At 45.1% G+C, this 26,936-nt stretch overlaps 1 protein-coding gene across 1 annotated transcript in view; it reads right to left on the reverse strand.

Moving 5' to 3' along the window:
• The window catches only part of gpc3 (glypican 3), a gene marked incomplete at both ends in the record, with an annotated part of 157,861 nt that overhangs the window by 9,117 nt on the left and 121,808 nt on the right, over positions 1–26,936 (reverse strand). Inside the window, one exon of the mRNA XM_084041661.1 lies at positions 14,373–14,592. Coding sequence (XP_083897787.1) covers positions 14,373–14,592 — 220 coding nt within the window. The remainder of the gene's footprint in view (positions 1–14,372; positions 14,593–26,936) is intronic.

Here is a 26,936-nt window from a genome sequence, read left to right on the forward strand (position 1 = left end):
GATGTGGTCAATATTATAAATGAATAGCGCAACATTGGAGTTGGCATGAAAGCCCAATAGGCAAAACTGTGACCACACGGTAAACACGCCAAGGGATCTAATAATTCAGCTCTAAATGCGTCAACTGAAAAGAAATGAAAATCGGTTGAATTTGCATCATGTCTATTGTCTATAATATGCATTCAAGCAATAGATTTTTTTTTAATGTACAAATGTTGGGCACATAAATATTTCATTTGAGGTTTGGCACTATTATACGATTATTATAGAATAAGGTATTTTAATGACATACAAGCTTTGGTCAAATGTAAGTCTGCCTCTGGGCAGACGTGCGTTTGAGCGGAGGCCAAACTCACAACTTTAACTGTATTCTTTGTGAACGGAATCCCCCAGGGCTCTATACTAGGCCACCTCCTGTTTTCACTCTACACTTTATGATTGACAAGGTCCCAACGAATTGCATTGAGACACGTTGTGGGCTTGTAAATCAGCTATTTTCACCAAACCCAGAATAGGGACGCTAAGGTTCAAGTGATTAACCAACAGTAATAGGAAACTATATATAACAAAACGGCACCAGCTATGCAAGGTATATCGTTGATATGTGTTCTATGGAGGATGTTTGCTTTGACGCTAACCAGAGTAACCTAACACTAATCCTAACCCAAATCACTTCCCCTAAATGTAACCAAAGACAATCTCTGCGTAACCTCAGCCGAATTGTTGCAACGCCAAATGGTTTTGTATTATAATGTATTATTACACGCTATGTAATAAATCAACAAACTCGTAGTTTCAAATGACAAATATGTGAAATAGTGATCTCACTTTTAATAGGTTATCAGATGAGAACATGAATCACCATGAAAATTGAAAAATGTTGATACAGGGCTGGAGGAGCTGTGGGCCAACTCTCCTCCACACACACACACGCACACACGCGCACACACACACACACACACACACACACACACACACACACACACACACACACACACACACACACACACACACACACACACACACACACACACACACACACACACACACACACACACACACACACACACACACACACACACACTCAATCGTGGCTTTGTGCGACAAATGCAAGTCAACACCTGTTAATTAACACAGTGCAGCTTGGGCGAGGCTCCGCCGCTGACACTCGAGGGTTGACCGACATTTACAAACCCACTGAACTCTCAATTAGATTTACTCCAATGTATTTATAGCCTTCCCCCCTCCTCCACTCCCTTCTTAGAGAGATGAGCCACTACCTACACGGGAATAGCAATGGCACGTTTTCCACTGTGAATTCATAAATGCAGTGGTTCTCAAACGTTTAGATTTCAAGGACCGCCGTAACTCTCAGAGTAACAATACAGACCTGAAAGGGTCCATAAGTCCTTGGTAGGTTAAGGATGTTAGTACAACTATCAGCGAAATGTCAGAATTCAGATTCTCAACAAGACACTGGTGTCTAAATACCATATTGACAGTAAAGAAGCAAAGGAGAAAACTGTGAGATCAGCAGGCACACTGGGGCACATCAAGTCCACTGTGGCCTTTGGGTATATCATTTATTAAAGGGCATAAGGTCAAAGTGGGGGGCAACGCCAGCCATGGCCTTCATGGCCTCCATGAAATTCCTGCCCTGGTCCTTGGACTCCACTTTGAGAACCACTGATAGAGAGAGAGAGAGAGAGAGAGAAAGAGAGAGAGAGAGAAAGAGAGAGAGAGAGCGCGAGAGAGAGAGAGAGAGAGCGCGAGCAGGGGAGTGACATGCAGCAAATGGTCTACCCGGCCCGGGAGTCGAATCAGGGACGCGCTGTCAGGCATAGAGAGCCTATGTGGTCCACTATCCGCTCAGTCACCGGGCGCCCCAAACCTCTGATTTTGTGACGGCGGAAAGTGTGTGAAGCGGGAGGGAGGGAGGTAGGGGAGGGGGGCGAGAGAGGAGTAGAAAAACCATAACAAATTGACCGTACAAAGAGTCGATTCTGTTCTGAGGGCGAGGGGCTCGCTCTGGGCGGGAACGCCGCTGGCCACAGAGCGGCCCTGTGAAGCGGCTCCGCAGCTCGAGCTGCAGATCGAGGGCCATGCAGAGTGTGAAGCCTAGCCTGAGAGATGATGGCACAATGGTGGGGTTCTTATCAGACGAAGAGAGAGAGGAAGAGAGAGAGAGAGAGAGAGAGAGAGAGAGGGGAGAGAGAGGAGGGGAGAGATGTAAAGAGAGAAAGGTACACCCGAGAGAGAGAGAGACAATGAGAGAGAGAGAGAGAGAGAGAGAGAAGACAGACAGAGGGCAGTGGTGGAAGAAGTCCTCAGATTTTCTTTTCTTAAAGGGCAAGAACTCTGTGGTAGAGGGTTGTGTAGTTACCTTGCCATGATGTAACAACAAAGGTGGACAAGAAATAAAAAATAATTGCTCCATTGATTAGAAATTGATCATTTAAAATATGCTCCTCATTGACTTACATTGTACGGTAAAACAGCTCTCTTTTAGCCCATAAACGAACACAAATGAAGTTGATTCAGACAATATAGATCATCACCAAACCCAGTACTGTTTGTTTGTTTAATAAAAAATGTTGATTTTGCGATTTATTAAGAAGAAAATCCCGGGCTGGATCCGCGGATCCGGATCTTCAAATAGTAAAATCAACAGGAAGTTGACATTTTTATTTAAAAAAAAAACAGTACTGGGTTTGGTGATGTTCTATATTGTCTGAATGTAGAAATACTGTAATAATAACCAAAATCAACTATAAACTAAAGCTGTCATATAATTGTATTTGACTCTGAGATGTAGTGGCGCACAAAGTGTAACTAGAAAGTACATTTCTATACGTAGTACTCAAGTAAAGTAAAAGTACCTCAGAATTGTAGTTTACTCGAGTATATTAGGATCTTAGTGACTTTCCAACCCTGACGGAGAGCAAAAAGAAGCCGAGAAGGAGAGACAGAGATGGGAGGGAGCAGGGGGGCCGGAGCCGGGCCGATGAGCAGAGGGGTCAGCCTGAGGGGTGAGGGGAGGGGGGGCGAGGGTCTGGAACCCCCAGCACAGGGGTCACCGCGCTGCCAGGAACACATTCTTAGAATACTATGTTTATCTCTCAATAATGGAGCTAGCTGACATCGCTCACAGATCCGTTTACATTCTCCTCGCTCCACTTAATCTATCTGGAGAAGGAAATTAATTGGCAGACTTGTGTGTCTGTGTGTGTGTGTGTGTGTGTGTGTGTGTGTGTGTGTGTGTGTGTGTGTGTGTGACTGTGTGTGTGTGTGTGTGTGTGTGTGTGTGTGTGTGTGTGTGTGTGTGTGTGTGTGTGTGTGTGTGTGTGTGTGTGTGTGTGTGTGCGCGCTGTGTGCCTGCGTGCACACGTACGTGTGTGTGTGTGTGTGTGTGTGTGTGTTTGTGTGTGTAGATGTATTTACTATACTTGTGAGGGCCAAATGTTCTCACAGTTAAAGCAGATAGGGTCAGGGTTAAATAAAAAAAAGGCAAAAATTGCATTCGTTAAATTTCTGTCCTAAACTTTTCATGTCCTCACAAGTATAATAATACAAACTTGTGTGTGTGTGTGTGTGTGCGCAGGCACAAACGCGCAGGCACAAACGCGCGTGTTTGCTGTGCACACAGATTCTCTTCACATCCCCCTCATGAAGAGACAGCCTGCAGATACGGCCAGCAGTGACAATTTGGGGTTTTTCGTGCCTGTACACAGGGAGCTCTTGTTGTGCAGCTTTTAGCGGTCAGCGTGTGGTTTCCTCTGGCAGAGTGGAACCTTCTGACAGCGCTCTGCATGTCCACAGGTTCCTCTGAGAGAGCACTGGAGGAACCCAGTGGTGTAAAGTAACTAAGTACTTTTACTCAAGTACTGTACTTACTTGGGACATTCTGCATAACGAGTACTTTTACTTTTGGTACTTTGAGTCAATTTTGACTCAAAGTACCAGTACTTGTAACAGCGTATTTCTACATTGCAGTATTGATACTTTTACTTAAGTAAAAAATGTGAGTACTTTTTCCACCACTGGAGGAACCGCAGCCAGCCAGAGACACAGAGGATAGATGGATGGATGGAAAAAATATTGATCATTTAATGAAATATTGGTATAATAACCGTTCCAAATATCTGGGCAATTCCTACATTTAATGTAGTGTCATTTCATAATAGTGAAATTTTCACTATTTTTGCAGAACACAGACTTCACAGACTGTAATTTTCTTCTTATTCGATTAATTGAAAAAGTTCTCCATAAATTGCTAAGGGATAAAGCGATAAGTTGCAGCCCTAAAAGAAACAGCTTAGAGACGGAGATCAACGCGTGAAATCATCGTGGACCCCTGGCTATGGGAGGAATATTCAAAAACCGCAACGTTCCAAGTCATTTCTGCAAAATGGCGTCGGGTGCGTGTTTGAGGAGGAGGCTAGCAGAAAGGGAGCGCTGTGCGTGCTTGTGTTTGTGGACTGTGGTGGAACTGATGGACATGACCCAGGAACGAGCCTGGAATCAATTTAGAGCTTCCAAAAGTGCCTGTGAATGTAAATAAACCTCTTGAGCAAACAAATGCTGTTTCACAGAGGCGCGCACAAACACGCTGACACACACACACACACACACACACACACACACACACACACACACACACACACACACACACACACACACACAAAGAGAAAAAAAGGCACAGGCTTATACGGAGCCAACGAGCCTCTGCCGGGGCCTCCCCCACAGCTCATGAGAACTGTACATCCCAGTGGCTTCTGTGCACGTGTGTCCACAGGCTCGTCTTTCCCGCCCGCAGGCTTGTTCTTATGGCTTTTATCCCTGCATTGGATGAGTTAAATCACCACAGAAGGATGACCACCGAAGGCCGGGTTCATCCCCTTCTTCCTCTTCTCCCTCTTCCTTCTCTCCTCAGCCCCCCCATAGAGGGGGGTCCCACTCCCTCCAAGACTTGTGGGGTGCCACCGAGAGAGAGAGGGAGGGAGAGTGAGCAAGGGAATGGAGAGATAGAGAGAAAAGGAGAGAAAGCTATGGTTCTACAAACCTTTTCATGTCCAGGGCCCCCCCAGACTGATATGTATTTGGCTGCGGATCCTCTTCTGAATAGATCTTGTGCCAGGGACCCCCAAAAGAGAAGACTTATGTCGTTTAAATGTTTCAGGATTGTTCAAAAATGTTTCGAAAATAGCCTATCGACAAGCTCAGAATGTGTTGTGAGCTTGTAGATCTGCTATTTTTGGAGAAAGAAACTTTAAAGTGGTTAAACCGATTGTGATCCTAAATCTACTAACTAATTTAGCTGGGGACTCCTCAAGGACCCCTGGAGGTCCCTTGACCCCACTTGGAGAGCCACTGAGCTACAGACAGAGAGAGAGAGAGAGAGAGAGAGAGAGAGAGAGAGAGAGAGAGAGAAGCACACCAGCCAGGCCTGTTTACACAGATGGTGGGCAAGCGTCATTATTTTTGTGAGGGGCGTAGGAAAGGTGGAGGAGGATGACGATTGGCTGGATTTACCGAGGTTGTTTAGAAGCTCACGGACGGATGAAGGTTGGGTCAGAACATTGGGTCAGAACCCTTCACCCCACCCCCCACCACGCGGTCCACACCTCCTCTGGACCGAGCACTGTCCACACCTCCTCTGGACACCAGCACTGAACACAGTGGCTGCTATTCAGTGGTGGACCAACCCCCTAGTCAAAGTATAGATACTCCTGGTCAAGTGTTACTCAACTACATGTGAAAGATGCAATCAAGAATCAATCAACCTTTTGAAGAATAAGAATGATTACAAATAAGAAATGGAGTGAAATGTCTGTGGACAGCACTCCGGTCTGCATGCTACCGACAACCACAACGTAATGCAGACATGTGGGCGTCCATAACACACCTCGCCCACCTGACCAACCTGCTTCCATCCCCTGAACACGTGACATACGCTCGTGTGGACACAGGCTCTGCTGTGTCCAACATGGCTGCCACATGTTGAACGACCAACGCGCTTCCCAGGAAGTTGCGTCTCTCTCTGCAGCGTCCAGAGAGCAGGCCCAGTGTAAACAGTGTCTGGCTTACGGCTGCTTTGATGAAGACAGGCCAGCAAACATTGCTGGGGAGAACCGGCGCCGCGTGACTCACCTATCAGGTGCCAGAGGGGTTCAAAGGTCGCAGCTGGAGCTAATTAACATACCAGGTTGTAGCACTGGCACCGTGGAGGGCTGTTACGCCAACATACGTACATACATACAGGCTGCTGTCGGGTCAGAAAACCTTTTATCTCCATATTTTCTTATTAATGCCCTATTCCATACTTTGTTGTGCGTACCGTGTTGTGCGAAAGTAGCGAAAATAGCCAATTTGACTTAACCAAAATAGAGGCGCCAGGTTGAAAGTGGTCCAGTCTGTCTGTGAGTTTTGTAAACATTGAACCAATGAAAGTATTAACAAGAGCATGTGACTAAATAATAATTATTGGATCCATTGGAACACAGGTTCTTTTTTCCATCTCCTGAGAAGCAACATGTTTTGGACATACAAGGTTTCCAGTGACGATATTTTTCTCCCATCTTTCTCAAACATTGCGTGTCCCCCCCCCACCTCCCCATCTTATTTCCTTCCTCCTCTCCTTGTTCCCTTACCTCAGTTCCTTATTCCAACCCATAAAATCCCGTAGCTAGACCTGCGAGGTGCGCACGGCGCGCCCCACCCTGCATGTTTCACATTACAGGAATATTTCCACTTTGTATTTTGCTAACCCCTGGCGCTGATAAAGGGCTCAGGAGGCTCCCAGAAAGACACAGCGCTGCTTCAGGGGGAGCTTACAGTGACCGAATGTCTGAAGCCAGGGGGGAACATAAGGGGTCTATTCACATGGGCTCCCGCTGAGAATGTTTAGCTGGGACAGGCCCAGTGGAGGATGAAGTACTCAACAGTGGTGGAAAAAGTACTCAAATGTTTTACTTAAGTAAAAGTATCAATACTACACTGTAGAAATACTCTGTTACAAGTAAAAGTCCGGAATTCAAGATTTACTAGAGTAAAAGTACAAAAGTATTGGTATTAAAATATACTTAAAGTACAGAGGTAAAAGTACTCATTATGCAGAATGTCCCATTTCACAAGTTTTCAAATGTATAAAATGTATAAAAATCTTTTGAAATGATCCGATCAACAAGCTCACAATGCGTCACGATGCGACGCATTGTGAGCTTGTAGATCGGCTATTTTCAAATGGCCGAAATGTATATGGGGCTGAAGTGGGCAATTTATGTTTTGTAATAATAATTGAAATCTACAAAGTAACTTGTAACTAAAGTTTTCAAATACTTGTAGTGGAGTGAAAGCATAATATTTGACTCTGAGATGTAGTGGAGTAGAAGTACTGAAAATTGGAAATACTCCAGTAAAATAAAAAATACCTCAAAATTGTACTTAAGTACAGTACTTGAGTAAATGTTCTTAGTTACTTTACACCACTGGAACTCAACCCCGATACTTGAGTCAAAGTATAGATACTCCTGGTCAAATATTACAAGTGAAACTTGCTCAGTCCCATGTGGCTTTATTCAAAAGTACAGGCTTTTAAAAACTACTTAAGGATTCAAAAGTATTATTTTCTTTTTAATATCAATGCATTGCTGTATTTAAATTTAGACATCCATAAATTGTCAAAAATACGTCCGAGTACTTCTTCCACCACATTTCTCATGGTGCTTGAAGTGAAAGTTATATTGGAAAACCATGGCAATTAAAGTTGTTACAATGTTTGCTGAACCAGGTTATTTTCTCACCATTTCTGGCAGAACTGAAGCAAAAGAGGAGAGACAGAGAGGGGGGGGGGGGGGGGGGGGGGGTGTGGAGGAGGAGAGGAAAGGGAGGTGCGGGTACTTGACAGAGGAATGAAGGTTTTAGAGCCAGAGGTAAGAGGGTTTTATGTAAGAGAGCTGGTCTTAATCAGGTGTCTGTCCAACGCTATGAATGCAGGGGAGAACTCATCATTAGCACAGAGCATTGGTAGGGTATTATTGACCTGTTATTGGTAGGGCACACACACACACACACACACACACACACACACACACACACACACACACACACACACACACACACACACACACACACACACACACACACACACACACACACACACACACAGAAGTGGCGCCATGTTATATACGGTTCCGCTTGACTACACGTAAACGAGTTATACATTGACTTATTTTCATTACAGGCCTCCAAACACAAACATGATACAGATCTCTAGTGGGTCAATCTGTAGCTGCTGTAGTGTTTTTGTCTGTGAGCAGTGAGGCCAATGCAGGACCTCACCTGTTCCTGCCTAAGGACACACAACAGACACTCACAACCAGCCTGAGGACACAAAACAGTTACACTCTCAACCAGCCTGAGGACACACAACAGACCCTGGGGGCAACACCGTAAGAATCATGTTCTTCCATTTCTCCCGACGCCTTCAACACCATCCAGCCACAACGGCTTGCTGAGGAGCTCGCTGCGATGCAGGTGGCCCAGGGCTTTGACGGCCTGGATCACAGACTACCTCACGGGTAGACCGCAATACCTCTGACTACAGGGTTGCAGGGCAGAAGTGCAAGTGAGTAGTACGGGTGCCCCACAGAGCACTGCGTTAGCCTGTCACCCTTCCGGTTCACTCTCTATAGCTCTGACTTCTGCTTCAACCATAGGCCGTAAAAAAATATGGACAGCATCACGCCATTGGTTTTTACAGACCGTAAATGAAGCCTATTTTGCAGCGGTTTCAAATCCGCCATCTTTCTATATCCGGTTGATATCCGGTCTGAAATGCAAACCGAAATTAATGCTATTGGCTGAAACCGCAGCGAGGGCAGGTCTTTACTCGGTAGAACCATCATTTCCTAGAAACATACCCTACTTTATCATTAATTTAACTGGTGTTTTTTGCTCTTGGTCTAATTAGGGGTCGTCTGCATTTGTTGCTGTCCTGACGTCCATTCTGATAACAATACTGTACTGACACTAAATACTGTATTTGCCATGATACTGTACGGATACTGTTCTTGAACTTGGTCTCTGGGTGGTGTCTACATTCATTACAGTCCATACGTCCATTCAAATTACACTGTAAAGATACTGCATTTTTCACTGATACTGTATAGACATCTTAGGGAAAAAACTAAACTGATACTGTATAGATACTGTTTTGTTTTTGTTTTAATCTTTTACTATTTTACTATTAATATTAGTAAAAGATTAGTAATCTTGTCGCATCCCTTAGCTGTATCTCCTTTTTTCTCCCGTATCTGCCCTGTATTTCTAACAGCTGTACTGCCATTGGCGACTGAATTCCTCCCCGCGGGATCAATAAAGGTCTATCTATCTACAGACACACCCAACCAGCCTGAAGACAGACACACAACAGACACACACAACACAACACAACACAACACAACACACAGTCACAGCTCCTGGCCTGGAATAGCTGCCCTGGCCTGGAATGCTCTGGAGAATGTGTGGGGTGGAATTCCTATTGGCCTGGAAAGGAAGCTGTGTGTGTGTGTGTGTGTGTGTGTGTGTGTGTGTGTGTGTGTGTGTGTGTGTGTGTGTGTGTGTGTGTGTGTGTGTGTGTGTGTGTGTGTGTGTGTGTGTGTGTGTGTGTTACTATACTTGTGAGGGCAAAATGTGCCCACAAGTATAGTAGAATGAGACAGACACTTTTCCTAGTCTTCACAAGAGAAATGGTTGAGAGTTTTAATTAGTGGTTAGGGTTGATATATCCTTACAGTAGTTGCGCACCGGAGTTGTGCACCGAAAAAAAGTCTACAAGCTCGCAGCGCATTGTCGCAACATATTTGGAGCTTGTAGATCGGCTATTTTCAGCTTTAGGGTTAGGGTAATACAAACTGTGCGTGTGGGTGAGACTGTGTGTGTGTGTGCGTGCGTGCGCGCGCGTGCGTGTGCGCAGGGGGAGGTGGGTGGTCAGTGGAGACGGGTGGTTGCGTGGAGAACAGGTGGAGGTGCTGAGTGGGTGGGTGGTTGGGTGGGTGGGGGAGGGGGTCGGTTATAGCTGAGGTTTTGCTGTCTAATGAGCGTTTGGAATCTGTGTTGAGAGTGAGCGAGGTCACCAACCACAGTGAGCGGTGGGGCTGTCAAGACAATTTTAGTTGATGATTGATTAATCCATTCAGACCGGGAACGCATCTGTGTCATTTTTAGATTTCTTTGGCTATTCAAAAATCGCAGATGCTATTTTTTGGAAAAATATTGAATTTTTTTAACTCAAATCTTTGCTTCTGGGGGATTCTTTTCAAAAACTTATGTTGCTACAGTATATTATTAGTGGTTCTCAAACTTTTCCTTGTCAAGTATCCCCAAAATGATATGTATTTGGCCGTGGACCCCATCTCAAAATATTTTGTTCCAGGGACCCCCCAGAAGCAAAGATTTGAGTTTAAAATGTTCGCTTTAAATATTCAAATATTTGCAAAAAAATTCAGATCTACAAGCTCATAGCGCGGCACTCGGTGCCGCGCTATGAGCTTGTATATCTGCTATTTCTTAATAGCCAAATACATTTTCAAATGACACAGGTACGTTCCCGGTCTTAATGGATTAATCGTCATACAAATAATTGCAATAAATGATTTAATTGTGTGTGTTTTGGCATTGAATATTGGAACACATATAAATCATTTCTATTCGTTTAGGGTTTGTAAACCAAAATTGCATAGGACAGGTATGACAAATTACTCAAATAGAAAGGACATTAATGAAATATACAAAGAAATGACTGACAGTGACGGGTACCAATAATCGCCCGTATTTGTAATAATTTTACACAAAAATAGCCGATCTTTAAGCTTCACAATGCATTGTTTCCCCCCTAAATGTGGTTAAAACAGCATGGACAACAAAGTGGAAGTAATGATGGATAATATGACATTGCTGTTGATATCATCCAGCTGTTTTTATACAGATGATTGGAAACGATTTTTAACAATTATGCAAAAATAATTGCGACGAGCTGAAATAATTGTGATCAGGTGATTATGTAACAATTTTGACAGGCCTAGTGAGCGGTCAGTGGTTTCACACAGGTTGGATGTGGTGGGGGGGGGGGGGGTCCTGGGAAAGGCCTGGGTCTCAGCAGACCCTCCTCAGCAGTCCTCTTGTTGAAACCAGATCCGTCTCGTTCATCTCAAAAGCGCCCGAGCTACAGACAAGGCCCCTCCCCGTTAGGCCTGACCTTTGAACGCTGTTTGACCAAAAAGGGAACAGGGGTCATGGGGGGTCTGCGTTTTACTGCGTCATCACAGGCTATCAGCCCCTATCTGTGGAGCTGTCAATGAGCTCAGCAGACCCTGCCAAGGTCTGCAAACATGATTGGCTCCTCGTGCACAAACAGGTACAAACAGGCTTCATGTGCACATCGACAGGCACGCAGGCACGCACGCAGGCATGCAGGCAGGCAGGCAGGCAGGCAGGCAGGCACGCACGCACGCACGCAAAATGCCCAATAAATAGTGGACCTTGGTATGAAAAGGCTTGAAAACCACTGAGATAGATAGATAGATAGATAGATAGATAGATAGATAGATAGATAGATAGATAGATAGATAGATAGATAGATAGATAGATAGATTTTTTATAACACGGGCTAGGAAGGTCGGACGGCGACGAACTAAAGATCACTTTGAGCTGCATCCAACGCATCCACAGCCATTTTCGTCGGCCATAACCGAACGGCCGCTAGGAGCAGTTTAAATGTCTTTTTTGGGGGAAATCGATTTTTGACATTTTTATCACAGAACCTGAGGCTTGGCTCGGCCCGACTAATTAGGATACATTTTAGGTACCACCCCGGTAACGGACTCTTTGTGACAATGCAGACTGGCAATCGCTGGAGGTGTCTCAAAGCCTGGGGCTCAAGGCAAGGAAGAGTTTGTTGCCTGAAGGCCGCCAGAGACATGACACGGCCGCCAGGACATGGACAATAAACAAGAGAATAAGGAAAAAAGAGGAGAAACAAAATAAAACAATTGCATTCAAAACTGTCATTAATCCTGTATAGATTGCTCAAATCGATACTTCATAATGTATATACAAATGTGTATGTACATGTGACTCTGCCTAATTGCACTTCCTATAAATCCAGACACTAAGCTTGAATAGTGTCTGAGGATTTTACAGTGTAATACATTTCAGTTCATAACCGGGGATGCAGAGTCACGATTGTCGACCTTGCAATCAACCAACAACCAATCAGGGCTATGGGACAGTGACCGACTCTGACTACAGATCCCTATAACCTGTGGGGGCTGTGACCGGCGACCGCAGATCCCACCGTCTGTGGCAAAAAAGCTAATAAACAGCTTAAATTGGGAAAAGGGAAAAAAAATACTTCTTCACCTACATATGCCAATGATCAATGGCCATGTGCAAGTTCAGATCGATTGGTCAATCCAGTGAGGAGAAAAATGGATGAGGAAGTACTGCCATGAGTTTTATCCATTTAATGGAAGGATAATAGGATCAGCCCACAGCACTAGAGCAGAGGTGAACAGTCTGTGCATTGAGGAGAGGGCGTCGGCCCGCTGGAAGTGTTGGACCTGCAGGATTCCTGTCTTAACCCCGGGCTTCTGCTCTCACTTCCCACCGGCTGAACCCAAATCTGTGCCCCAACATCCCTAGTCTCGCGTAGCCAGACCCCACAGAAAATGAAAAACAGCGACCTCTGCTTTTCTGATATTCTGTGGAGTCTGGCAGGAGTATAATGTTAGACTAGAGCGCAGGGAAACACCGGTTTCATGTCTGCCTATAGCGCATCACTTCCGGTTGGTGCGACCATGTTTTCATTCCCACTAACAATATTTCTACACGGAACACTAACACCACTTCTCCCAGAGAACATGGATGGTTTTGGTTATAAGCCCACTTGTTTCTATGATGAAAGAGTAATTTAAAATGTGAATATCTTTCCGTGGTTTTGTCCGCTCCGAGGACGCTATTGTTAAATTAGTTTCGGCTAGTTTCGAGGGGGGGAGGGTGGATCATGGTGGATGGACACGTGAATCCCGCCCACTACATTTGATTGGGTAAAGCGCGGCCCACTTCCTGATCTGAAGGCACGCCCACTTTTAGCCAATGCGCACTGGTTAGGACGAACCGCTCCGACAGATTCCACCGCAGGTCGGAATCTGTTCTTGAGAGATTACAACATCCCTGACAGGAGCACAACTCTCTCCGCTGATGTTTGCTCAGCTGCCGGGTGCTTTGTGCCGGCGTCCCGACTGCGATGATCCTCCTTGTTCCTGCTCCCTGACCATGTTCTCTGTTTGGTTTCTTTTCTTACGACAGTTTGTAGCTTCATTTGTTCCTTGTTTGCCTTTCGGAGGACCAGCGTCAGTCGTTTTCTTTTTTTTTCTTCTTTTTTTTTCTCCCCCGCTCAGCTCAGCCCATGCAGCGCCAGAGGGATTGACAGACGGCGGCCGGGTCGAGAGGTTGAGTCAAGGTTTGCTACCTGAGGAAGTGTCACGTCTCTGGCTGCATAGTGTCACGGTGGTGTCAACATGTACAGTCGTCATGTAAACACTGCCCTGGCTCTGCACACTGGCTGTGTGTGTGTGTGTGTGTGTGTGTGTGTGTGTGTGTGTGTGTGTGTGTGTGTGTGTGTGTGTGTGTGTGTGTGTGTGTGTGTGTGTGTGTGTGTGTTCGTGTGCGGGGGGTGGCGGGGGGGAGGTCGCTGTGACTCACTGCGAAAGAAGCCCAACCTTTTCACAACCAAGAGTCATCTAATCTTAAAGAAAACAGCTTCAGTTTAGAGGTTAAGAAGTTGAGTCTAAGAGTAAACAACTTAACGGCGAGCTACATTGCCTAGCCTGGCATTGCCAAGACTAAAATACAAAAGTGTATTGAGCAAATGATTTAGCATTGGCAGATTCGTCTGGTTTCCAGGCTGACGAGTGCCTGTGTGTGTTTTCCTTACAGCCTCATCTCAGAAATGCAACTTGATTAGCATGTTTCGAAATCACCTAGCTTGAAGTTGACCACTCTATACTAGGCCCCCTCATGTTTTCCCTCTACACAAAATATCTTTGTGGAAAATCGCCTATCTACAAGCTCGCAACACGGCACAGCGCGGCGCGGCACGGCGCACAGCATTGCAATGTACGGTATACAGCAACGTGCTGCAAATTGTAGATCTCCTATTTTAGCTGGATGTTCGCCCCCAGGGCGCAAGGGTTCAAGTGGTAAATTGTTTTTGGGGGGAAGCAAAGTTGCAGCAAAGATACAGTACAATAAATGCGCAGTACAGTACAGTACAGTATAGGGATTATGGGTAATGAGTAAGTGTGTCTGACCTGCGAAGATGCGTAAACGTTTGCGTCTTGGGGGCGGGCCCAGCCCTGACACCCCGCTGCACTCATCCTCATCATCACAGTCGCCGCTCTCAAACCCTTCTTCCTCGTCGCTCCATCGGTCCACTCCTCCTCCTCCTCCTCCTCCTCCTCCTCCTCCTGCTGCTCCTCCACGCGACCGGGCTCTCCAGCGCTTCTCGGTCACAGTCACTAGACGCAGCAGCTGTCAGAGCAAACAGGAAGTGGAGAAAGGCAATAGCATCAGAATCACATCATCAAGTGTGACGAATGCACAGGAATTAGATTTGATCAGTGTTGTGGTATAGGAAGGTAAGACAGACAGACAGACAGACAGACATTAAAGGACGACTTCATCCATTTTCACTTCATATAACTGGTTCTCACTAATGCTCATTACAATATGGTGTCTCAGAGGAGGGCTGTGGACAGTTCAGAAACCCGCCTACCAGTGACATCATCGATGGGGAATCCAAGCTAATAGAAACTGCCGGCTTTCTACTCCTGGAAAGTTAGCATGCTATAATGGAAGCCATTGTTCTCGCGTTTATAAAAATCTATATATTTTTTAAAATCTTGTTAAAAAAATTCCCCAGCCTACCAATAATATCACTGGTAGGCGGGTTTCCGAAGTTTCTGCAGCCCTCACAGACACAGACAGAGTAGGAACATGTTTTACCATTTTTTATCATAAGCATTAGTGATTACCAATTATATGAACATAAGTTGAAAATGGGTGAAGTCGTCCTTTGAGTAATTTTGCTGGTGACCTCCTACCCCCCGAAGAACCTCTGGGGGTCCCCGGACCCCACTTCAGTGTACCTCAGAACTCATCACTTGGACTGTCTCTGCATGGTTTACAGTATGAGCTATTCACAGATATTGATATAGGATGTGAAGAGCAAATCCTGTCCGATAACGATACCATGCAAAATACAAAGAGTGTTCACTTAACCACTTGAACCCCAGCATGCCCATTCTGGGGGGAACATTCACCAAAAATAGCCGATCTACAAGCTCAAAACGCATCGCAACGTGGTGCGTTTTGAGCTTGTAGATCGCCTCTTTTTGGCGAGGAGATTTGGTGAAGATGGAAAAAACCTGTCCAGTTGTAATTCAAGTCCGTTTCTCTAAGACTAGAGGGTTTAAGTGGTTAACTACATTTGGGTCACATTTTACACTCACAGTTACTGTAAATGAACACTGAGGCTTATATTGTGTACAGTTCATCCCCAAAAAAAAGTTGGGGAATTCTGTTTTAATGTAAATCAATACAGGGGATTCCACGTTGCAAAAGACATTCTGCATTATTATTGCAACAGCTTAACAGGGGGAATTCCAGGGGAAAACATGGTACGAACTAAAAAAACAACAAAAAAACGTTGGTATTTACCATACTGGAATTAGAATCGCCATGCAGAGGGAAAACAGTTTGTGCATTGGTGCCAGAAATGTTATTTTCATCCCAATGTGATTCATTCAGAGTGGGGAGTGAGTGACTGTGGTAGCGGCTCCATGTAATTTAATGGTAGAAACCAAATCCCTGGGATGAGAAGCCTGATGGGATCGTGTTGACGTTGGCCAGCAGCATTGTCTTCAGCGGTTCGTCTCTGGGCAACACAGATACAGTAACACAAACACAAAGAATTCCTCTCAAGTGCACATCAATCAACATCCCAGAGAGTTCGGTCACAGCGGAGCGAAGGGGGGGGGGGGCATTCAGATCAGCAGGTCACTGAGGTACACTGAGGTCGACAGATGTGATCGATTCATGCAGCCAAGAAGACAGAAACCTTTTAACTCCATATTTCCCCAAAAAAATGGGGGGGAGAGGGAGGGGGGGGGGGGAATTAATGCTCTACTTTGTCGTACAAGAGTGTCACACAAAAAATCCAAAAAACTCACAACGCATCACATCGCAACGTGTTGTGAGCTTGTGCATTTGCTATTTTTGAGGAACATGGAAAGTGAAAGTAGTTCAGTCTGTCTGTGGGTTTTATAAATATTCAACCAATGAAACATATTAACAAGACCTTGTGGCTAAATAATAACTACATTGGATCCAACAACACGGTTTCCACCCGAAGAGATGGGGTAGAGAGAGAGAGAGAGAGAGAGAGAGAGAGAGAGAGAGAGAGAGAGAGAGAGAGAGAGAGAGAGAGAGAGAGAGAGAGAGAGAGAGAGAGAGAGCGAGAGAGAGAGAGAGAGAGAGAGAGGGCATTGGAGGTGAGCTTCCCTCCCTCCAGGGAATATATCAGAAGCAGTGTGCCCTAAAAAGCCAAAGTGCAGTAACTACATTTTTGGACACATTGACTTTTTTTTTATTGGTCTCAAAGGTCAAATCAGTGTAATATCACTTGTATACCAATAACCCATTCGGCTGGCCAGTTGAAAACACTTGAATGCCTTTTCATCAGTTTGATTCTTTGCTTATAGTTACTGCACTTTGGCTTTGTAAAGTCAAGACTGTGCAGAGAGATAACCAAGGACATTCGCCACCCTAGTCATAATCTGTTGTTCACCCTGCTACTGCGACCACAACCAGGCGAGCTCTCCTCATGTATCCAAAGCCATACCGCCAGATTTCTGAACAGTTTCCACCTGGGTACCATCAGAATGTTGAACAAGCACTGAGCCCACCCTGTCGCCAGGCTGTCCATAGCGACACATTCCACCACACCAGGATTATTTTACTGTATATACAGTATATCAGTGGTTCGCAACCTTTTCTGGATCAGGGCCCACTTGAAAGTCTTGAAAGCATTCTTGGCCCACCTATCTGACCATTTAACACAGCAGCCGGCAAGTTTTCATGATCAATCAATCAATTGTGTTCCGGCTTTTGTCTTTTTCTGCCTTTATTGATGGGGAGAGAGATGGGGAGTGACACGCATCAAAGGTCGTCGGGATCGGGATTCGATCTGGACCGCTACGCCAGCCATCCGGGCCGCAGTATACTTTTTAAGGTCTCATTTTATTGGTATCACTTTTTAATATTAATGTTATATTATCATAAAATTGTAGTGTTTCACCAATTATTTGGGGGACCACTAGCAATACCTTGTGGGCCCCGGTCCACAGGTTGAGAACCAGTGCAGTATATGACTTCAGGTGCACTAGCACTGTCACGTATACACTGTCACGTCTGTTATGATATATGCTGCTATTTCCACTGCCTTGTTACATTGATATTTTCCTCTAAACCACCTTATGTACATATTTCTTACTACATCTGCTGCTATTTTAACTGCCTCGTTCCATCGCTATTTTAAACATGCATATATTTCACACTGCTCATATTTACTTATCTGGCCTGTTTTTGTTGATTTTCTTTCTCTATTTCCTTCCACCTCTCATAAAAGAGCAACTATGGAGCCTACAAAGAATTTCAGCCATTTCTTTTTCACGTCTAAACCTGTGATGTGACAATAAAGTTGAGTTGAGCAGTTGAAGAGCGAGAGAGAGAGAGAGAGAGAGAGAGAGAGAGAGAGAGAGAGAGAGAGAGAGAGAGAGAGAGAGAGAGAGAGATGGAGACAGACAAGTAGTTTTTGTCTGTTTGTTAAAAAGCAAGCTGTGTTGAACATACAGTAAATGGGTCCAACAGTATATGTGATATAAGATCACTGAAGACGGACAGTGCAAACCCTGTACAAAAATCCAGCGTTTAAGATATGAATAAAAAGGCCTAATCCAAAACGTTCAGTGGACTTTTCAAATGGGACTAAACATCATTTCAATACATATTTGGTTACTGAACAAAGATTTGCTCTTAATAATTATTCTAATGTAATTTGGCTCAGCATTTTAATCCAGTTTTGCCACCATGCTGTAATTTGCAGCTGCGTGTTTTCTGCAGATATTTTCCCAGTGACTTTCAGAAGCGTAGTTGTGCAACAACATACCGGAATACTGTTTATTGAGGACTGTGGTAAACTAATCAACTCATAAATTACACACAAATGTCCAAGAGCTGTAAATCTGGTTTTACTGAAGAGCTTTAAATTCTTCTTGACCAAATATGAACGGGTGGAGTGCGGCAAAGTGTCAAAGACAATGGCTGTCGCACATTAAACTGAACAAGGAGTTGCCAAAAATTTAGAGAAACATGAAAAGTGTGCAGAGAAACGAGAGTTTCTCACAACCCTTTAGTCGCCCTTGACTGTATAGCTACATTACTGCCTTACAACATACAACGCTGCAGAAAGGAGGTCGGCTTTCCAGTGGTGGAAAGTAACTAAGTACATTTACTCAAGTACTGTACTTCGGTGCAATTTGGAAGTACTTTTACTTTACTTGACAAATTCAATTGTTTGACAAGTACTCCACTATTGTACATGCAAATATTGTACATTTAACTCCACTACAATGATTTGAAAACTTTAGTTTCTAATTACTTTAGATTTAGATTATGAATCCAAAACATACATTAACGACTTATTCAAATATACAGTACATATACCTCAGCTATTTGAAAATAGCTGATCTACAAGCTTGTAGATGTGCTGTTTAAAAACAAATTGAGACAAATTTGAAAAGACAAAATGAGTACTTTTCCTTTGGTACTGTTAGTATATTTTTATGCCAAAGGGGGGACATGTACTTTTACTCAAGTAAAATGTTTAATAAAGACCTTTTACCTGTAACAGAGTATTTCTATTTTGTGGTATTTCTAGCCTACTTTAAATCTGAGTACTTCTTCCACAGTTGTTTATATCATGCCACATTTCAGAAGAGGACAGCCATTTTTCATTTGCAACATTCAGTTTTCCTTTGCTTCTTTCCAGTGGCGTCGAACATGAGACCACGGACACGCGGCTGCTTTCTGACCATCTCTGCACCTCCAGATCATCACACATGATTAAGAGCCCTGCCAAGCTAACAGATGTGCCAGATTCCAAGCCTCCTTCCCTCCCCATGTCACCGCTCCTTTCATCTTTCCCCCTTCTCTCTCCTTGTTTGTTTTTTATTGATTTCCGCCCTACCTGCATACGTCAGCATGCATTTTTTAGTTGTTGTTTTTAGTTGTTTGCCTGTCTGTGGGAGAAAATTGAGTTCATATGGCTTCTTGCTGGTCTCAGGTCAGCTACACAGCAGACGTCAAGCCGAGAGAGAGAGATGTCTGCCTGATCCCAGACTGTGAGAGAGTGGAGGAATTAAAACCCAGAGATAATCGCAGAATTACGTCAGTCACAAGATAAAAAACAAGCCCGTTCCCTTCTCCTGGCCCGCATATACAGACCAGTCAATCTGGGATTTTTACAAGTGACACAAACTCTAAAGTTTAGACAGGGAACACACGACACCTTGTTCTAGCAAGGGCCGCCCCAACAAACCTCCATTCATTTTCCCAACATTGAGACCATACATGGCGGATGACCGCAACATTTCTGAAAGCCTGGTCACTTAGGCCGGACGGGACGGACAAACAAGACGGTTCACAGACGCCCCGGCTGATCCGAAGCAATATTTGGACTTCTGGTATGAGCGCTCGGCTCTCTGACCACCCTGGAATAAAATGTGTTTTGGCATGCAGCAGTGCTGCTGCAGCAGCAGCCAGGAGGTTTGCAGGGTGCCGTCTAGTGCAGCGCCACCTGGTGTGAGAACGCAGGCGCTCCAACAACACTGAGACGCGCAGAGCTATTTCAAATGGCTCTAGTCTCCTTCCTCCCCGTGACTGATGGGAGTTTAATGGACTGAACGTTGTTTGTCAGCGTGTTCAACAGTCCTCCACAGATTTACTGAGGTCCTAAAATTCCTTTTCAGGGTTTGGAGTCTTGGCAACCGAGTCGGACATTTGGGACAGGGAGAGGAGAGGAGAGGAGAGGAGAGGAGAGGAGAGGAGAGGAGAGGAGAGGAGAGGAGAGGAGAGGAGAGGAGAGGAGAGGAGAGGAGAGGAGAGGAGAGGAGAGAAGAGAAGAGAAGAGAAGAGAAGAGAAGAGAAGAGAAGAGAAGGGAAGGGAAGGGAAGGGAAGAGAAGAGAAGAGAAGAGAAGAGAAGAGAAGAGAAGAGAAGAGAAGAGAAGAGAGGGGAAGAGAAGAGAAGAGAAGAGAAGAGAGTCTCAAAAACAAATTATAAGCCAAAAAGACTGAAAGTAAATACTCATAAAGCAGGGAGAGAAAGATGTGGTATTTTCGAACAAAACCTAAAAAAAGGTGTGGGCAGTGAGGAGAAACATTGGCAGCAGCCATGGCGTCCATGTTTAGCAAACCGCAGCATGTGCAACGGTCCACCTGCCAGCAGTCCCAACAACGCACCACAAACACATCAACACATTCTTCTTTCTTTAGATAGACTTTGTGCTAACGTCTGGAGGACGAGACATGAGGTGTTTTTGTTTTCTTTTGTTTTATATTCTATAAACGTGTCAGGTCTGCAACACAGAGTGGCGGGCCGCTGGGAGCGCTGACATGATCGAGCAGCTAAACATAGGAGAACAGACAGTGGAGGGGTAAATGTGCAAATTGTGGCAGCTTTTTTTTTTATAGTACTAGAGGTTCGGCCCTTACATCTAGAGTTCAGGCCGCTACGCAGCCCTCACAACCGCACTGTTCCATATATGTACATCACCATATATGGGCATAGCAGTCGGATCTGTAGCTCTGGACAACTGGATCTCTATCTGTCAGTCCTTGTCCCTTTTATGCCCATATATGTAGATCGCTGATATATAGGCATGCCCCCTTTTGTGCCCATATGGAGCTGACTGATTTGTTTGCGCCTGATGCCACGACGACACATTGAGGTTAGTACTCCATATTTGGGCGTGGCTGCATTGGGAACTCCTTATAGGGTTATGGCTGAGTCATGGTGACATGAGTGTGACGACCAACCAATATGCCCATTTATGGGAATTCCAATATATGGGCATATACCATAGAGTTATAGAGGGCACAGGATATCCCCTCCCCTCCCATCCACTTGCATCGAATTGCTCACCCCAGCGCATGGGCCCAAATCACCCTTCTTCCGGGTTGGAAAATGCGATGGGCGAGGCCTATTTGGGGCTTCTGCGACACGTTTTGCGTCACGGAGGTGACGCGTTTTGTGTCACCTCAGTGCGCAGCCCTGTGCGCAAGATTGTGCGCAAGCTCGTGAGTAGAGACCATTGGACAAACCGTTTTCGCTTGTTCGTGTTAGTGGCCCCAGGCTGCAGTACCTATGAATGGCCAGCATGTCCAATGCGATACTGATGACATCAGGGATCTCCATATATGGGCATGAAAGGGACAAGGACTGACAGTTACAGACATCTCCATACAGTATATGGGCACAAAAGGGACACAGACAGACGGGTACAAGGAATACTCTGACAAAGTCCCCGACACTATGACTCAGACATATTGGTCGGATTGGCGGTGCGACGTAGGTGTGAGGGCCGCCCGAACTCTAGATGTAAACCTCTAGTTATAGTACAGTGGTGGAAGAAGTACTCTGATTTTTTTTACTTAAGTAAAAGTATCAATACTGCAGTGTAGAAATACTCTGCTACTAGTAAAAGTCCTGTTTTAAAATGTTTACTTGGTATAAGTATTGGCATCAAAATATACTTAAACAGTAACAACACCAACACTGTACTTATTAGTATAGTACTTGAGTAAATGTACTTTAAAGTGTGCTTCATAGGGATAGTAGTATAACCAAAATCACTGTTTCTCAATGTGTAGTCCGGGGACCAGCAGGGGACCAAATGGACCCTTATGGATCTGTAACTCAACACTGCAGATTTTTACAGTGTGGATTGGGGTCCCAGAGATAACCCATTGTACACTCTTAAGAGTTACAGACCCCGTTAAGGGTCCATTTGGACCGCTGGTGGTACCCCGGACCCGAGCTTGAGAACCAGTGACCTAAATGAGCCGCGGCACCCAGCTGTGCCTCTCCCTGGAAGAGGGTGGCAGGGCAGGGCCTTGCTCGCGGGGTGCTGTGGCTTCTGCCCACTGGCTGCCTGCCTCTGGCACGGCTGTGGTTGCCGGAGGGGTGGGGGGGGGGGGGGGGTTGGCGGGTGGGATTGGGTGGGGGTGGGGGTGTTTTTGTCGAAAGTGACGCTGCTCTCTTGGCACGGCTGAGCCACAGCATGATCCGACAAGAGCCTCCAGATTTACCACAAGAGGCAGAAACCTCAAGTCACTCTGGGCTGCAATCTTCTGCAATAAAACAAAAAACCCCAAAGCGAAAAGGAAGCAGAGAGGAAGCAAATACATGAGACATTTTTTGGGAGAAATACTCAAGTATGTTTCTCATTAGGAGAGGAAATCTGCTCCCCTCTCTCTCTCTCTCTCTCTCTCTCTCTCTCTCTCTCTCGCTCCGCTTGAAGAGCCGCCGCGTCGGGTAGCGGAGAGCTGGCTTCAGTCGACAGCTGCTGGACAGAGCGAACCGGCACCATAACATGCAATCAGCAATGGCTGCAGAGTCCCGCAGGCCGCAAGCCTCACCTCCCGACATTACACAAAAGCACGATGTCACAGTCAAGTCGCACCGAGGAAACATCAGCTCAAAGGGCTGCACACAAAGCCCAAACATGTGGCCGATTGCTCAATGCAGGGCCGGCCCAGACAGAGACACTCCGACCACAAGTCTGTCACACAGCCTCCCACACATGACATGAACTCCACACAGGGTCACTGCTCAACACGACAGCTGCAACCAGAGCTCTGCCACTGGGTGACCTGGAGACCCAACACCAACCTGCTCCACATGAGAAACCACAACGCCACAAGATAATAATCTGAAGATGAATGAGAGAACGTCAAACATAACGGAATCAAGGAAATAGTTATCGCGATAAGGTTTATGTATATATAATGTAATAGTGCCTTTCTTGACGAGGTAACCAAGTGCTTTGGCAAAGAAATTAAATGGAAATCACTTAAAACATAAATAACAAAACTCTATAAAATAGAACACCAAGACAAAAAGTGAAAACAGAGTTAGAGTTTGAGGTGAATGAGTGAACGGAGAGAGAGAGAGAGAGGAGAGAATGAGACAGAGAGACACACACAAAGAAAGAGAGGGAGACAGAGAGGCTCGAGACAGAGAGAGAGTGAAAGAGACACACGCAGAGAAAGAGAGAGAGAGAAAGATAGAGAGAGAGAGAGCGACAGATGCGCGCGCGCGCGCACACACACACACACACACACACACACACACACACACACACACACACACACACACACACACACACACACACACAGTGGTGTAAAGTAACTCATTACATTTCTCAAGTACTGTACTTAAGTACAATTTTGAGGTATTTTTTACTTTACTGGAGTTTTTTTAATTATATCTTTTTACTTCTACCCCATCTCAGAGGCAAATATTGTACTTTTATTCCACTACAATTATTTGAAAACTTTAGTTACTAGTTACTTTGTAGATTTGGATTATTATTACAAAACGCATTGTGAGCTTGTAGATCTGCTATTTTCAAAGGAATTTTATGCCACCACTGCACACACGCACACAGAGAATGAGTCATGGGGATGGAGAATGGAGACAGAGACAGTTGATTGGTATCAGGGTGGTGTGTTGTGTCCTGGCGTCCCAGGCAGAGGGGACGGACATGTCTGGACTTGTTGTCACCATGACTCGGCCGAGACGGAATCTGCTGCTGCTCACAATGTCAGTGTGTCGATGCCTCATCACATCTGAAACATCTCGTCCTCCGCGTCTAATCACATCTGCACAATGAGCTCAGTTCTCCTCGCCAGGGGCAAAAATAAACACGCACTGTTATAGCTGAATTTATACCCCCGCTGTCACGATGCAACGCGTTGTGTGAGCTTGTAGATCGGCTATTTTCGGCGCACGACACCGTTCTACGACAAAGTATAAATCAGACTTTCCTTTAACTCACTCAAACCGGGAACGCATCTGTGTAACCACTTAAACCATAATTTTATACTTTTGCTATTCAAAAATAGCAGATCTACAAGCTCATAGCGCGGCACCGAGTGCCACGCTATGAGGAAAACATATTTTTACTCAAATCTTTGCTTCTGAGGGTCCCTGGAACAAAATATTTTCAGATAACCAAATGCATCAATTTTGGAAGTCCTTGACATGAAAAAGTTAATTTTTCATGACGCCATTAATATAGCAACATGAGAAGACATTTGTAGAATCGGCCTCAGGTCTTAATGGGTTAACCCTGTACAAACGAATAAATTAACTTTTAAGCCTGTGATTCTCAGACCTTTTCATTTCAAGGACCCCCAGTTTGAAATGCATTAGGCCCACGGACCCTCATTTGATTCCTTTTTGTTTGCTTTTCCTTGGGACCGCAATCTAAACTGTAAAAGTCCTGAGTTCCATTAGTATACTAGGCCTCCTCCTGTTTTCCCTAGAGCAGATCTACAAGCCCCCAATTCGTTGTGTTGCAGTGTGTTGTCAGCTTGTAGATCTTGTGAGCTTATAGATCTGCAATTTTCCCCTCTTCTGTTCGCCCCAGAATAGGGACACTAGGTTTGTAAAGCGCTTTGGATAAAGGCACTACTGTACATAAATGCATGAATTACATTTGTGTATTTTTGTAACACCTTTACGCTTGCTGCTTTTAAAAGTTTTTGTTATTGTATAAATAAATAAAATGAAATTAAGTAAAACGAGAAAGATTTCACTTGCAGAGGTGATCATGACATCTTGATCATTCCCACCAAGTTTCATGAAAATACAGCAGTCTGTTCTTGTTATTTTGCTAATGGACAAACAAAATAGGGTTTGTAGATTGGCTATTTTAGCTATTTTTGATTATTGTTTTCTAATTGGTTTATCTTTCAAACTTTTGACCAGGCTGAAAGCAATAAAATAATCTGTATAGTTCAGCTGGTCCGATCACAGCTATTATGGATCTTATTTGTATAACACAAGCATTCATCCGAGCCGTAGGCAGAGGTCAGTCAGTCAGGAGGCCGTGGATGAATTCAAGCAGACAAAGCTACACAGAGCTTTTCAACACAGGCCGTTTTCTTTGATAAATAGAGGAAATGGACATTCCATATAGCTAATCCCCACATGACCGGCTGCCCATGTATCAAGTTAGCAGCCATGCTGTGTGGTGAATGGCCCACATACCTGAGACAGAGAGAGAGGAGAAATGAATGAGGGACACCGTGGGAGAGAGGAGAGAGAGAGAGAGAGAGAGAGAGTAAAAGTGAGAAGAATGTTAGATGGAGAGAGGGAGAGAGAGACCAAGAGAGTGAGAGCGAGAGAGAGAACACAAAAGAGAGAGACTGGGAGAGTGAAAGACAAGCAAGAGAGAGATAGAGAGAGAGAGAGAGAGAGAGAGAGAGAGAGAGAGAGAGAGGCTGAGAGAGTGAACTAGAGCAAGAAACAGACAGAGACCGAGAGAGGACAGGGAGCAATAGAGAGAGAGCAAGGGAGAGAAACAAAGAGAGAGAGCGAGAGACACTGAGATAAAGACAGAGCACACAAGAGAGAGAGAGAGTGAGACAGAATGAGAGTCAGAGAGAGAGAGAGCAAGAGAGAGAAAGAGAGCGAGAGAGAGAGAGAGACAGAGAGATAAATGACAGGAGACACTTTTCCACAGTGAGTCATGGAAAGTGACGGAGAAGTGGGCCGCCCCGCAGTCCCACCCACTTTCCCCGACTCATTACTCAACTTTTATTGAATCTGAAGTGTGCAGAGGAGGGGGGGGGGACCTGTGTTCTCTCACCCCCCACAAACCCCCCCCCCCCCCCTCCAACTTCTCATGCGTCGTTCAATCTGTCCACGGTATGCATGTCACGCTGCAGGAGCTCCGACTCAGACAAGATTCATTTCCTACCTATAATTCCCGTCGGAACACAACACAGAGAGAGAGAGAGGGGGGGGGGGGGGGGGGGGGGGCTCTCCCGTCGGTCGCGTGTTAAACGGCCCGTGTGACCACCCCCCACCCCACCAGCACCACCTTTCTGATTGGATCCAGAAGGGCTAATTTCCAGATTTTTCCAGTTTGGCCTGAAATCTGAAAGGATTTTCAGATTTTGGCTGGAATGGCGTTTCCTCAGTTATAGATAATTGTCTCAAAGCTTAACTTCAGTTCCAGAGACTGTCTGGCACATGTAGCCTACATCCTTTTTATAGCTGCACGGTGCAACAGATCAACGCTGATTCACCCAAACACTGTTGTTCAGAAGAGGACAAAGTACACAGATGTTTTTTACTTAAAGGATGACTTCACCCACTTTCAACCTATCTTCATATAATTGGTCCTCACTAATGCTCATGACAAAAATGGTACTATTTTTTTCTACTCACTCTGTGTCTCAAAGGAGGTCTGTGGACAGTTCAGAAACCGCCTACCAGTGACATCATTAGGCAGTTCGTTATTTCAAATAAGATTTCATTTTTATTTGTGGCTTCCATTATAGCATGCTAAATAGAAAGCCTGCAGTTTCTATTACCTTGGATTCCCCATCGATGATGTCACTGGTAGGCGGGTTTCTGAACTGTCCACAGATATTTGCATGAATCATTTTAAGCCTGGAACCAAGCCATCCAGGCTCCTGGTGAATCATGACCATTAAACATTTGATTCTGTGTCCAAAAATA

This window comes from Gymnoscopelus microlampas, assembly GCF_963454915.1.
Source record: "Gymnoscopelus microlampas genome assembly, chromosome: 18".
In the NCBI taxonomy this organism is placed as follows: domain Eukaryota; kingdom Metazoa; phylum Chordata; class Actinopteri; order Myctophiformes; family Myctophidae; genus Gymnoscopelus; species Gymnoscopelus microlampas.